The following is a 12,692-nucleotide window of genomic DNA, read 5'->3' as shown; positions in this document are numbered from 1 at the left end:
TCGTACACTCTAAAATGTCATTTTTACCACTTTTTCATGTGCATTTGCTACGAGCGTAACGCGTTATACCGTTTTAGCCTGCTTCCATTGTGTCCGAAGTGCGTTTCTCGTGTACTGTGCTCGTGCCTTGGTTTGCGCGTTGATATTGACCCCTAGACTGCTGCATCGAATTACTCTTGATACAAGAAAATAGTCAGTGCAATGTGACTTTGCAATACGTTTTATTTGATAAGAATGATCAAAAATCAATTCCACAACACAAGCTACTTTCCTAAACAATCATCACTTGAAGATTTCGTCATAGAGCTCTTGCAGCCTTCCATTACACGGAGAGTGGTGTATCAGGCACTGTCAGCAAAGCCCACGCGCATATTCTGCATGTCGTAGGCAGTGTAGAACTTCTGCATGAAGAGGGAGCCCAGCACGGTCACATTGTCGTCAAAGTCAGGCATACCGACAAAGCCCGAGAGACACATCTCGACACCACCTCCGAATGGGTAGATGAAGGTGTACTCGAGCGGGCTCATCTCCAGGATGCGTCCGGCCACCTTCACCTGCAGAGTGGGCAGCGTGTACAGAGTGCTGCAGTCCAGGCCGGCCACGCCCGGCTGGCCGATGTCGAAGCCGCCCAGGGCGTCGTTGACCGCCTTCGCCGCCTCCATGGACAGGAAGAAGTAGGGCGTGGTGCTCAGCGCGGTGACGAAGCAGTTCTCCGAGCAGATGCTGGTCTCTCCGACAGTGAGGCTCTCCACGGAGGCCGCCCAGCCCTCTGGGTTGAGCACGATGGGCGCCCAGGTCAGCTCGCCGCTGTGACGGGCGTCGTTGAGACCGCCCAGGGTCAGCTCACCTCCGGCGTCGTCGCGGCCCAGCCAGATTCCGGCCAGCCACTGTCCGATCAGGCCCTGCTCGACCATCGACTCCACGATCGTCGGCACGCCCTGCTCGCCGGCGATGAAGCCGAAGCCCAGTCCGAGCACGCCGTCGTTGGGCGCCTGCACCGAGTAGCTGTTCCAGACGGCCGTGGCCTCTCCGAACGTCTGGCCGCTCACGGTGGCGCCCCCCACGCTGATCGCGTCCTTGGAGAGCACGCCGCTGGCGTTCTGTCCGTACGGCAGCTCGAACGGAGTGCCGTCCGCCTGAGGAGGCACAACGACTTCAGAAAGGCATTTGTTGGAAACATGAAGAGAGGCAGATCATAATTTGACATAGGTTTGACATAGGTTACTTGAAACTTAGGAGTAATTATAACGAGAAGAGTTTCATGAAAGTGCCTGTCAGATAAGCATCGTTAACTTATTCTGGATATTAACCCTATTCCTGGCGGGCTCCGCCGGGACAAGAAACTGGCGGGGGGGGGGGCCGATTCGGCCCCCCCCCTGAGATCTCGAGAACGAAGCGAGATAGCGACAAGCGGTAAACGGCATCGGATACGCACGGCCAAGATCTACAATTTTTACTAAGGTCATTTTCAGGTCAGATCAAAGATGACGTCACAGGGGTCGAAAAAGTCAAAATGGCGGCGCTAGATATGGAGAGAGTTTTTTTCTCGAATAACTTTCGAATTAGTCAAGATAGGAACAAACTAAGGGCATCATCGTGATCCTCTCGTCAATCCGCATCGAATGATATATATGTTGACCTCGAAAGGTCAAGGTCAAAGGTTGACCTCAGGTCACGTGACCTCGAGGTCATCATGTATATCATTCGATGCGTCTTGACGAGCTGAACACAATGAGACCATCCACGCGTCTGTATCTTGTTCCTGTACGGAGTTATTGGCCAAAAACCTTTGGTGACCTTTGATGACGTCACATGACCTCACAGCTGCCCAACAGCAAAACAGACCTCAAGGTAGTGAAGGTTGATCGTATATGAAGTCATGTATGGTATATGGGGCCATTCCGACCCGTTTTAGTGGTAAAAACAGGGAGTTGATTTTTCCCCCATTGACTTATAATGGGGAGGTCGCGAAATTGACCTGACCTTAGGTCACCGATATCAAAATTCCGAGATATACAAATTGCACATACTGGTACCCTAACTAAACCCTGAAGAGAAGAAATTGATCGGTCAAAAACTCTAGCTCTGGCGTGATTGCAAACTTTTCTGAGGTAGGGTCACCAAACCGCCTCTGGTGACCTGACCTGAGGTCAGATCAACTCAAAATTTTCAGACATGTTGCGTAGAAGCCTTTTAGGAAAAGTCAGAAAATTTGAGCTTCCTAGCTCAACGCGTTTGGGAGAAATAACCAAAAAACCTCATGGGGGGGCTCCTGAGGCCCCCCCCCGCCAGGAATAGGGTTAATGTGGTATGTGTATGCATTGTTTAGGGTCCCAGCTTCTTGTGGCTTACCTCGTAGGTGGAGGAGGCGGCCGAGTCGTATCGCTTGTGGCTCGTGCAGAACGGGTCGCTGCAGTTGACGGAGGGCACGTACGAGAGCGGGCCGGTGATGTCCACGGTCACTGTCATGGCCTGGCCGGGCGTGCCCACCGACATCTCCCCGAGGAAGTATCGCTGGCCCTACAAATACACCGCAGTTATGAAGTAAAGAGTGACATCCGCAAAATGGTGCAGCTCAGGTAAAAACGGTAACAGTGAAAAGCAGTCTCAAATGATTAATTGCAAGCATGCAATTTAAGTTCTGAGTGACCAAACGATCTTATCTTACATGACGACACCTGTCGGCATTGGCAGGCTACTCACGTTTGCATCCACCTTGGTGAGCGGCAGGGAGACGGTGGCTGGCTCGGCGGTCTTCCTCTGCGCCAGCACGGCGCCGATCACGGGCTGCACGGGGGCCGGCACGTGCGGCACGTCCAGCTGCACGTGCGGCACGTCCAGCTGCACGTGCGGCACGGCCACCACGGCCGCCTCCAGGGCGCCTAGACAGGCCAGCATCGACACAAGACGCAGCATCTCGGCTGGAGAAAGGGGGCGGCGATATCGTTAGCTATGGGTGTCCCATCAGGCCACCACATGTCAACTGGAATTCAACGCGCAGCCCAAGAAATTTGTGCAGCTGGAATGTTACGTCCAGTCCGCGCTTCGCGCTCAGATAACGCCATTTGCCTGGTGGGTATTCAGATGCACTACCCGATGTGAGTAAGGTGAAAACCTGATTTAAACATTTCATATCAATTAAGACCGGTCACTAAAATAAAGTAGCATTCAAAGGACGCATTAGCCATTATACTTGTGATATACGGCCTGTTACACCGGAAGGTCCCGGACAAAATACCCCCTGCCCGTATCTTTTTCATGTGTAATTGTCCAGGTACATGTTAAACTATGATACTTATTCCTTATACCCACCTTAAATAGAACGGACTATGCTTGTTCAATATTTCCTTTTTGACACTAGATCAATAAATGCACTGCTTTAGACACGTTGTAAAGCACCATCCTACCAGCTGCTTTCTATTGCTAGTTCACACCGATGATGTATATATATATGTACTGACCTGATTCGTGAGTGAGTATCACGGAAACGAAGTCCGCTCCAAGAGCACCAGATGCACACTGATAGTCGCCGATGCTGAGCCCCGCCATCTTAAACGTCTCTTATCGGCGACGTCAACGACAGCCTTGTGACGCAATTGAATAGGGCACTTCAATTCAAACTAGGCACAGCGTGAGGACTTCGTTTCACAAAGATGTGAATGAATGGCGTAAATACCACGCACCACGTCAAGCACAAATGGCGTAAATACCACGCAGCACGTGAAATAAAGATGACGTCAAATCGATTGGAAGACTGAAGAAGAAAATTTTAAGCTCTTTAAATAACCGATCTCATTCAGATTGGCCCGTATCGATGAGCATCAGTCCCTGTAGTTGTTATCATTTTGTACTCATACCAGGCTCGTGTGTGATTTGACGCATGCGTGATGGTGTCCAATCTTACAAGGAAGGGTGCCTGAGCCGGTTTTGATCATTTTCTCATCGGTAGTAGCTATGCATTCTTCTGTCATGTGAAACCGCCAGGGGTGGCCTCTACAGTTTCTGAGACAATTTTTGGTATTGACAGTCTGATTTTCCGGTGCGATATCCCGGCCCGATCCGGGGGTAATCCCTTCTACCGCAGACCGGGTGGGGGGGGGGGGGGGGTCTTTTTTCGCTCCGTTGACTAACTCCATAAATAAGGGAGCTACGGAAACAAAAGTAGTACGAAACGAAACGCCTTTACGTGACGATTCTAAGGCACCTAATTTTCTTTTACCTCAGGCCGATTTTTAAGGTCAGAGGTTAAGTTTAAGGTAAACATCGGCACATGTAGATATAGTGTGTTCTAGAGGACGGTAAGATGCATAAAACCGAAAATTTTAACGATGTGCATATCATTGGAGGTCAATTCGTCAAAGTCATGCTCAAAATCAGGCCCATGTCGTCCCCTATCTCCCTGTGTGTCCAAGTGCACAGATGACGTCACACGAAGGGGCGGAGTCGGGGGCGGGGCCTAGCGCAACGGCCGCCATATTTGAATTTGTTTTATTAGAATGTAATCTATATTTTGGCTTTCAGTCAACTGTTATCGATAGTTTTATGAACGGTTAGCTGTAATGTAAGTGAATTTTAAAGAAAAAACACATATTCTGCTTGCAATTTCGATTTGAGTCCGACCCGCGCCTAGATTCGAGCGCACGACCTTTGGATCACGGTGCAAGCATCCTAACCACTACACTACTGCGGCGGCGCAGCGGCCGGCGGAAGGGAGGCTGCGGAGGCACGGGGGCTTTTCTACGCATTTTCGGAAAAACTAATGGGTTTAGTGAAAAACTGCTCTTAGATAATTCAAAGAAAAATGTCTCGTCTTTCCGATGATGCACTTAGTTTTGTGCTAGCTCCAACAGAGTTTGTTCTACAGCGCTTCAAAAATCACCCATTTTCATGGGACTCAAACGGGGCTTCAAGACTTGCCCCCAGATGACGTCACAAGCTGACGTCACGATCAGGTAGAATCGCCGGACGACCCTACCTGGTCGTCCGGCTCAAGCCGTGCCCGCCATCAAGACGTCAAGTCCCGGACGGAGAAGCAGCCCAGAAGTATGTCCTGGTGGCATACGACTTCTCCCGCGCATACGACCGGGTCGACCACCGTCTTCTGAGGGCGCGTCTTGCAGAGTTGGGAATCCCGGCCTGCTACAACACCTGGGTGTGGGCATTTCTTCGAGACCGGAGGGCCTGTGTCGAAGTCAACGGCACGAAGAGTGGCGAGCGCGTGTACAGGGCGGGCCTGCCGCAAGGCAGTGTCCTCTCTCCGACCCTGTTTCTGTTATGGTCGGCGCCGCTCGTAGCAACGCTCAAGACCCTGCCCGGCACAACCCCATTCATGTTCGCCGATGACACCTCGACGCTCTGCGCCGGCAACTCCATCGCCGTGGCCCGGGACCGGGCGCAGCTGGCGGCCAACACGCTCGTGAAGTGGGCCCGCTGGAGTAAGATGGAGGTCGCGGGTCAGAAGACGCAGCTGCTCGTCCTCTCCCAGAACCCCCGAGACGCCGTCGACTGTCACATCCACGTGGCGGGTCAACTGGTGGAAGGGGGACCTGAGCTGAAACTTCTGGGAGTGACGCTAGACAGGACGCTGAGCTTCGGCCCGCACTGCAGAAGTCTCCGTCGGCGCGTCCGGCCCCGAGCGGCCCAACTCCGACGTCTCACCGGCCGCAGCTGGGGGCTGCAAGAACAGCAGCTGCGCGCCGTCGCAAACGGCTACGTGCGCGGCGCGATAGAGCACGCGGCTGCTGCCTGGCTGCCGGCAGTGTCCAAGTCCAACATCGAGATCCTGGAGCGGGAGATGCGCGCCGTGGCGAGGATCGTCACGGGCTGCATACACTCCGCACCACACCACGGTGTGACGGCCGAGGCTGGCATGCTGCCTGTCGCGGCACGACGTACTGCGCTAGCGGCGCGTATGTTCGCGAAGGCTGCCGCGCTCCCGCCAGAGGACCCCCTCCGAGCGGTCGCCATGGCTGACCCCCCTCAGCGCCTCAAGCTGGTCACGGGGTGGCGCCAAGTAGGCCGGGAGGCCCTGCGGGAGCTACGGGTCGAGCTGCCGGTTGAGGCCCTGCTACCAGAGCGACCGCCACCGTGGACGCCCACCGGCAAGATCACCTTCAACCTGAGCATTGGCGCGCTGCCCGCCGGTGCGGCGAGGTCCACGAAGAGAGACGCAGCGCTCCATCACCTGGCGTCCATGACGCAGTGCGCGACGTGGGCGTGGACCGACGGCTCGTCGAGCGGCGGGATCCTCCGCGGGGGGGCTGGCGCCCTCATCGTCGGAGCTGATGACAGCCGCACCGAGCTCCGTGTCCCAGCGGGCACACTCTGCTCCAGCTTTCGAGCGGAGATAGTCGCCCTGCAGGTGACGCTGGACCACATCCTGGAACACCAGCGGGACGCACCAGAACCAGTCATTATATGTACCGACTCGCTGTCGGCGGTAGCGGCGCTGAGAGAGGGTCCGTCGGCACAGCGCTCGGCCAGAGGCGCTGCCATATGGAAGCAGCTACTGGAGCTCACCGCCGGAGACCGAACGGTCACCCTCCAGTGGGTTCCATCCCACTGCGGGATCCCAGAGAACGAGTCCGCCGACGCCCTGGCAAACGAGGCTGCGACGCTGGCACAAGAAGACGTCATGCTCGATGTAGACACCATCTACCGAGCGGCAGTCCGCACCGCCAGAGACCGCGCCGCAAGGGACAGGCCGACATACCCGGACCCCGACCGCAAAGCCGCAACGGGGTGGTACAGAGAGCTTATGGGTGCAAGATGGCCACCACCTCTCACCAACGCATATTTACGTCTGGACAACGAGTTGCGTTGGAGAGGCCGGAAATAGTGGCGATTTCAGGACCGCAATAATGGACCGTCATTGGAATGATTCTTTTTTAAACCGTGCGTTGTTTTTAGCCGAAATTTAGTTCTTACCATAAAAATATTTTGTAATTAGATTTTGGCCGAGAATGAATACCATCAGAGCTAAGTTTTTACATTCATTGTATTTTGTCCAGAAGCATATAGTGCTATTTTATTGCAGTTTTTGCGCGTTTGTTACAAAATATGAAGCAAACCTGCAAAAAAGTTTCAAGGTGAAGATGATGTATATCACAAAATATCATATTGACCTCAAGTTCATCCGTTCCTTCCATGATTGACTAGACAGATTTACACATTTCAATTTTTCTTGGATCAAAGGTGTCCGTGTGATCAGTGCCAACTGCCAGAGGTTAACTTGAAGGGAAGCTTGAGCTATGATAATTGCTCTTGTCCATGTCCCTCCACTAAGAAAAAGAAGTTATTAAATATTTTGCTTTGTGTATTCCAAGAGGAGAGAGAAGTGGGAGCTATTTTCTTTGTGCCTTCATGTCGAATTGAAGATGGATCATTAAATTGTTAAGGCGTTGATCAACCAAGCATTTAGTCTTTCTCGTACATAATCAGTGGCTAAGAAGAAAAAATTAATCATACCTGAAGTTTAGTCATCTTACTTCAACTCAAACTTTGCAGCAAGATCCCCAAGGACAGAGGATATATTGTATACCTATCCTGTAAATCAAAGCATTTTTGTGCTTGCAAAGGCTTAAGTTATTTGTTGTGTGCTCGGAGTGAGGCTATGGGCGCTTTGTTGTATGTTTATGCGGAGATTGAATATAACTGTGACCCTGTGATTGTTTGTATATTTAATACAGTCAAACAGCATATTCAAATAACATACTCACCTAGCTCATAGCTGTACTCCCGCAGGATTTGTACCTGTTGATGTCTCAAGCATGAACAAAGCACTAAACTAGCTTAGTTATCATTTCCCACATTTTTCTGAGCATCTAACATGGCATACAGCAGTGCAGAGCAGCTTCAGAGAAGAAACACTTAAAATGCACAGACTCACAACAGCCACCCAATGAGCCAGTTCCTCATTTGGCTGTTTCCCTGGATGTGGTTTGGCAAGGTGAGCGAACTGTTATCAAGTTGAAGGTTAGCAGGTAAGATTGAGTTAGGGTGAGTACCTAGTACCTATTACTGGGTGCTAATGCTATGCAGGTTTTGGGTAAGTTGCAAATAAGTGTGATGATTGAGGTTAGGTCAGGTTAGTCAGGTATGAATTGATCAGGTCACATTTTTATGAACACTTGGCAAATTAAAAAAAAAAACTAACATGACCTAATATGCTAACCCAACTAAACCTACATAACTACTAAACTATAGGTACTGAGCACCTATACCTACTTGTGCCTACATCTCATACCAAGTCAAAATAAAGAAGTTTCTTTCTGGAAGATTACCCTGGCAGTACTTTTTATCCCAGCCATGTGAAGAAAACTAATACTTCTCAAGTTCTGAGTCCCTTCTGGCCATCCACAGAAAGAAATGCTGACAGCTTTGCTTTTGTATATTAGACCAATAATCACCATCACAGAACACATGATATGATCACATCGTTGCATCATGCATGGATTGTCACATTGACAATTTTACTGAAATCCTTTTTCAAGAAATGCAAAGTAATGATGAACATCAAATTAAACATTATAAAGCTGATTTAGTGATCCAAGCTTTCTCTTCCAGTAGCAATAGAATGATCGCATGTTTCATTTGCCAGACACTGAGTAATGCACATTGACATTACCATCTGCATAGCAAAGTTAAGCTGCCCGGGTTTGTTCATTCTAGATTTTTTCAATTGGCAACTAGCAATCATTGATCTTGCTGCTGTAGCCTGTAAGTAATATTTCAATATTCATACCAATACATCAATACACGTTCATCAGCCAACATTTTCTGGCTTGATAGGTACTGCGCGTGTTCTTCAGTATTGATCTCCTGCAATATTATAGCTTGTTTTCGGCCAATAAGCTCTTTCAATTTTACTTTTTCTTGCTGATAGGTGAGCCAGATCAACTTGCGTTTATCTACCAACATTTCCTAACTTCAACCTGATATTACTCAGGACTCACAACTCAGGACTCTTAGCCTCCTGTATACATCAACTTGGGATGGTTTTCAGTCAACATGCTTCTTTAATATGATATAATTAAGTCACAAGAGATTCAAAACTTACAACAAAACGACATACAAGAGTTCGAAACCCATCAGATAGCGGACCTTGGAACGGAGAAGAACGGAGCGAAGTGGTGCTCCATTTGTTTGTTTACAATAATTGTAGTGCTGATGTATTGTTTTAGGACTCTAGCGGTCGGCTCATAAAAACTGAAACATTTTCACAAAATCTGTAAGGCAATTAATATTTCTCTGAAAGAACTTAAATATTAAAAAGCCAAACACCATGAAATACAGGAATCAGAACGAAAAAGTAACCCGAAAATCCAGCCTAATAACCGGCTCCTAAAACTGCGGCAAAATCAGCACTTTTCCCCGCAACTCGTTGTCCAGACGTAAATATGCCTCACCAACATGGACAGGACGACAGCAGTAGACGTCCACCAGATCCGCACTGGGCGCTGGAGCGGCTCGGCGCAGTTTCTACATTCCATCGGACGAAACCCATCTGCGGACTGCCCACAGTGCAGGAACCTCGACTGCCCTGCAGCTCGTTGCCCGCTGTGCGGCGAGCAAGCCGACACACCTCGACACATTCTGCTGACCTGCCCGGGACTGATGGGGGTTCGCCTCAGAATCCCGGCGGTCGGCAACATACTGCCGACGGTGGAGGAGGTCAGGCGCGGCGACACGGTGGCGGCCCTGGTGGCCGCCTTCAGGGCCCTCCAGAGCTGAAGCTACACCGCGGCTCTGCCGCGGATGGAGGGAAAACCAACAACAACAACAACCCTACCTGGGGCCGTATTCACGTCGACTTCGTAAGTCGATTTTCTTTCGTAAGTGTAATTTGGTATTCACGTCGACACTTCTTAAGTTTTTATCGACGGAGTTCACGTGATTAAAAAAATTAACTTAAGAAGTAGGTCAAACTTAAGAAAATTCTTACGAAAATGATCGACGTGAATACGGCCTCTGGTATATAGGGCCTTGCTCAAAATTGAACTCAAGCTTTGTCCTTTTGCGTATGTCTTTTATACTACTATAGCTTCCAAGCTGTAACGGCACCGTCCCGGTCTGGCCAGACGGGCCGCCGTACAAAGTCAGGGGCCGCAGGCTGGCGGAGCGCGTGTGGTCCAGCTGTAGTGGTCGGAAGGTCTGTCGGGGCGGCGGGGTTGCGCGTGGGACCTGGTGTGTGTGTGTGTTTATTTCGGTGATGCTCTGTTTCGTTTTGTTTTGTTGAAGAGGTGCCTCGTAATAAGTTTATGCTTTTGCACCAATTCAACTTTATTTCTGTCCATTGTCCATGTCCATAATCATGAATAAACAACAAACAGGGAAAAAACTTCCAAGATGCTTTGAAATGTTTTGAGCTTCATCACTAGGCACCTATTTGTGTTCATCTTACGACACAAGGCTGCTGCAAGGTCAAGGTCATGGAAGCGTATTCCTGTTCGAGGCTATCTCACTGATTCAAGTCAGTCATAGCAATGATGACAATTTTGCGCAATCAGCTGAGACTCTAAAGGCCTGATTCGTGATATCAGCAACTACGAATCCATCATATACGACTTTTCATGTGTCATGGTCAATCAAAGGTCAGTCTAGGTCGCATGAGGTCAATATAAAACTTGACCGTTTCCAAACAAAATATATGTCATTCGACGTGGTTTGACATGAAGAATGCGTTGGTAGGTATGTACAACTGCCGTGTTTGCTAGGACCACTTTTGTTGAAGTTATTTCCGAAAAACTAAGACCCCAGCTCAGGGTCGTTGACCTGACCTCTGACCTTAGGTCGCCAAAACTGTCCTTGTATTTTTCCCTATGCCAAACGCTACAACGTGCTAGAACTTTGCTTTTATTCCCAAAACTCTATTTTTGGCAACTATTTAAAGTTCACGTTTGTGACGCCAAAGTTTGCTGTGCAGGGGTCAAGAAAAATTAACCCTATGATGTCATCAAAGGGGCTAGGTCCTTTTTTACTTCAGAAGATGCTAAATTGATGGAGAAAAGGTTCTGGAAGTTTTGCTTTCCTATCCCTCAGCGTTTGGGAGCTATGGCTTATACATATTCGCCCCCCCCCCCCCCGACGAAAAATGCCCCCCCCCGGTTTTGCGAGAGATATAACTATGCCTGTCCCATATCGCGCCGGGCTCAGGTCAGGTAGGGTCAGCGGGACCGCTCAGTCCGGCCCGCGGGCGGTGGACGGGCGACCGGGTTAGGTATTTCTATAAACTCCTCATCGTCCATGCACATCAGCTTTAGTAGCCTGCTTCACGATGGCTACTGTAATCAACCATCGCACTTCTTCGTGGAATTCGAGATTAGCATCCCGAAAAAAGCCCTAAAGCAACCTCACTTTACGAAGTTCTAGCAGGACCCGATCTTCCCGACTTCGGGTCGTTGACCTGACCTGGAAGCTCAACCAATGATCTAGTACTTTGAAATTGGGTATCAGGCGTCCTCTTGTCATGGGCGACGCGCTCGTTTTTTCCGCGAAGCCCTAGCTCGATCGAGGGCCGAAAGGCAGGGGTGGGGTCCAACGTCCCCCCCCCCCTATAAGTTAGATACGCTGGGAAATGGCCATTACGGGCTTAGCCAGCTGTAGAGAGCATAGGAGCTATTAACGTCATTGGAAAAGTCAAACAGCTTGAATTACGTAAACAGGTCAGATAACGGTATCCTCTATACTGATAATGCTCTAGAAATATACACACAAGTGGTTCTGTTCGGCCTGTAGCGGAGTGCAGATAAGTGAGATGTTTTGTTTTTACGCGTCCTATCGGTAAAACCGAACCTGTATTAAACATCCCGGAATCACGTCACTATGAAATCAGCCAGAGACACAGTCCCTAACCACATACCGTGCTTGCCTAAATGACGGCAGTAACATGTCATTGTTCAGACCTTTAGGCATGCAAAATTAATGTTTTTAATGGAAAGGGGCGTGATGTTCCCTGAATGCCCATATTGGTCAGTGATGGTCCCATGGCTAGAACCCTTTAACCCGCGCCGCACTGGGGGGGGGGGGGGGGGCTATTCATAGCACCCTTCCCGTTTTTCTGCAATAACTTCTAAACCGCTTGACGTATCGACGCTAAGCTTTCAAGTTTCAGTACCTTCGGCTGCATCAGTTTGACACCTTGTGTCAAAATATGAACTTCGTAGCTACCATAGGTCGGCCGGAAATGACGTCAGAGTGACGTCATGTTCGGCCCCAATCGACGCAAAACATTGAACCACGGCAATCGCTCCCACAGGGCCTCGGCTAACATGTTAACTGGTGGGCCAAATGGCCCACCAGTGACCCGAAATGGCCCACCAGCTTCAAAGATTTGGCCCACCAGTAATTTTCCGAAAAATCTAAGTTTTCACATTTCAAATTGAACTAGCAGCTGATCTTATCGTACATTTTCAGGCTGTAAAGTACCCATCGGTGAAACATATTCTTGTGAAAAAAAAAACTTCAACCTATTGTTTGCAATATCCTCTTGGGGTAAAAAGTGGAAGAACAGACCAGTTCAGACGGTCGGGGATAAGCCTGCGAGCGATCTCAGACGGCTGGCCGATAGACACGATATAAGCCAGAGTCAAACTAGAGGTAGTGTCGGCGACTTCCAGCCGATTGAAGTCTGCAAACGATATTAATACTACACCTTTTTAGGCGCAATTTCAAAAAGTTAAGGGCCAAATTCA

The 12,692-nt window shown here is 49.7% G+C and overlaps 1 protein-coding gene across 2 annotated transcripts; it reads right to left on the bottom strand.

Annotated features, from left to right (window-relative positions):
* Positions 1 to 204: 204 nt before the first annotated feature.
* Positions 205 to 9,150, bottom strand: LOC122380832 (cathepsin D-like). Of its 2 annotated transcripts, none has more exons than XM_043364329.1 (4): positions 9,103 to 9,150; positions 2,704 to 2,921; positions 2,353 to 2,520; positions 205 to 1,136 (listed from the first exon to the last, which is right to left on the bottom strand). In XM_043364329.1, exons 2-4 carry the CDS (start codon positions 2,914 to 2,916, stop codon positions 342 to 344), a joined length of 1,176 nt encoding a protein of 391 aa, XP_043220264.1. In that variant the 5' UTR covers positions 2,917 to 2,921; positions 9,103 to 9,150; the 3' UTR covers positions 205 to 341. The 2 variants fall into 2 exon arrangements, with proteins under 2 accessions (XP_043220264.1, XP_043220263.1); XM_043364328.1 differs by lacking the exon at positions 9,103 to 9,150 and adding an exon at positions 3,462 to 3,870.
* Positions 9,151 to 12,692: the final 3,542 nt, after the last annotated feature.

Source organism: Amphibalanus amphitrite, unplaced genomic scaffold, assembly GCF_019059575.1.
Source record: "Amphibalanus amphitrite isolate SeventyFive unplaced genomic scaffold, NRLGWU_Aamphi_draft 000107F_arrow, whole genome shotgun sequence".
In the NCBI taxonomy this organism is placed as follows: domain Eukaryota; kingdom Metazoa; phylum Arthropoda; class Thecostraca; order Balanomorpha; family Balanidae; genus Amphibalanus; species Amphibalanus amphitrite.
Note: the sequence above shows the minus strand (reverse complement) of the source record. Positions and strands in the feature narration are given on the sequence as shown.

What these genes read in the sequence shown, in the direction of transcription:
- LOC122380832 (XM_043364328.1), bottom strand. Translation starts at nt 3,549, where the DNA reads ATGGCGGGGCTCAGCATCGGCGACTATCAGTGTGCATCTGGTGCTCTT. An exon ending in GATACTCACTCACGAATCAG is followed by an intron (nt 2,922 to 3,461) that starts GTCAGTACATAT and finishes CCCTTTCTCCAG; the next exon opens with CCGAGATGCTGCGTCTTGTG. An exon ending in TCACCAAGGTGGATGCAAAC is followed by an intron (nt 2,521 to 2,703) that starts GTGAGTAGCCTG and finishes GTGTATTTGTAG; the next exon opens with GGCCAGCGATACTTCCTCGG.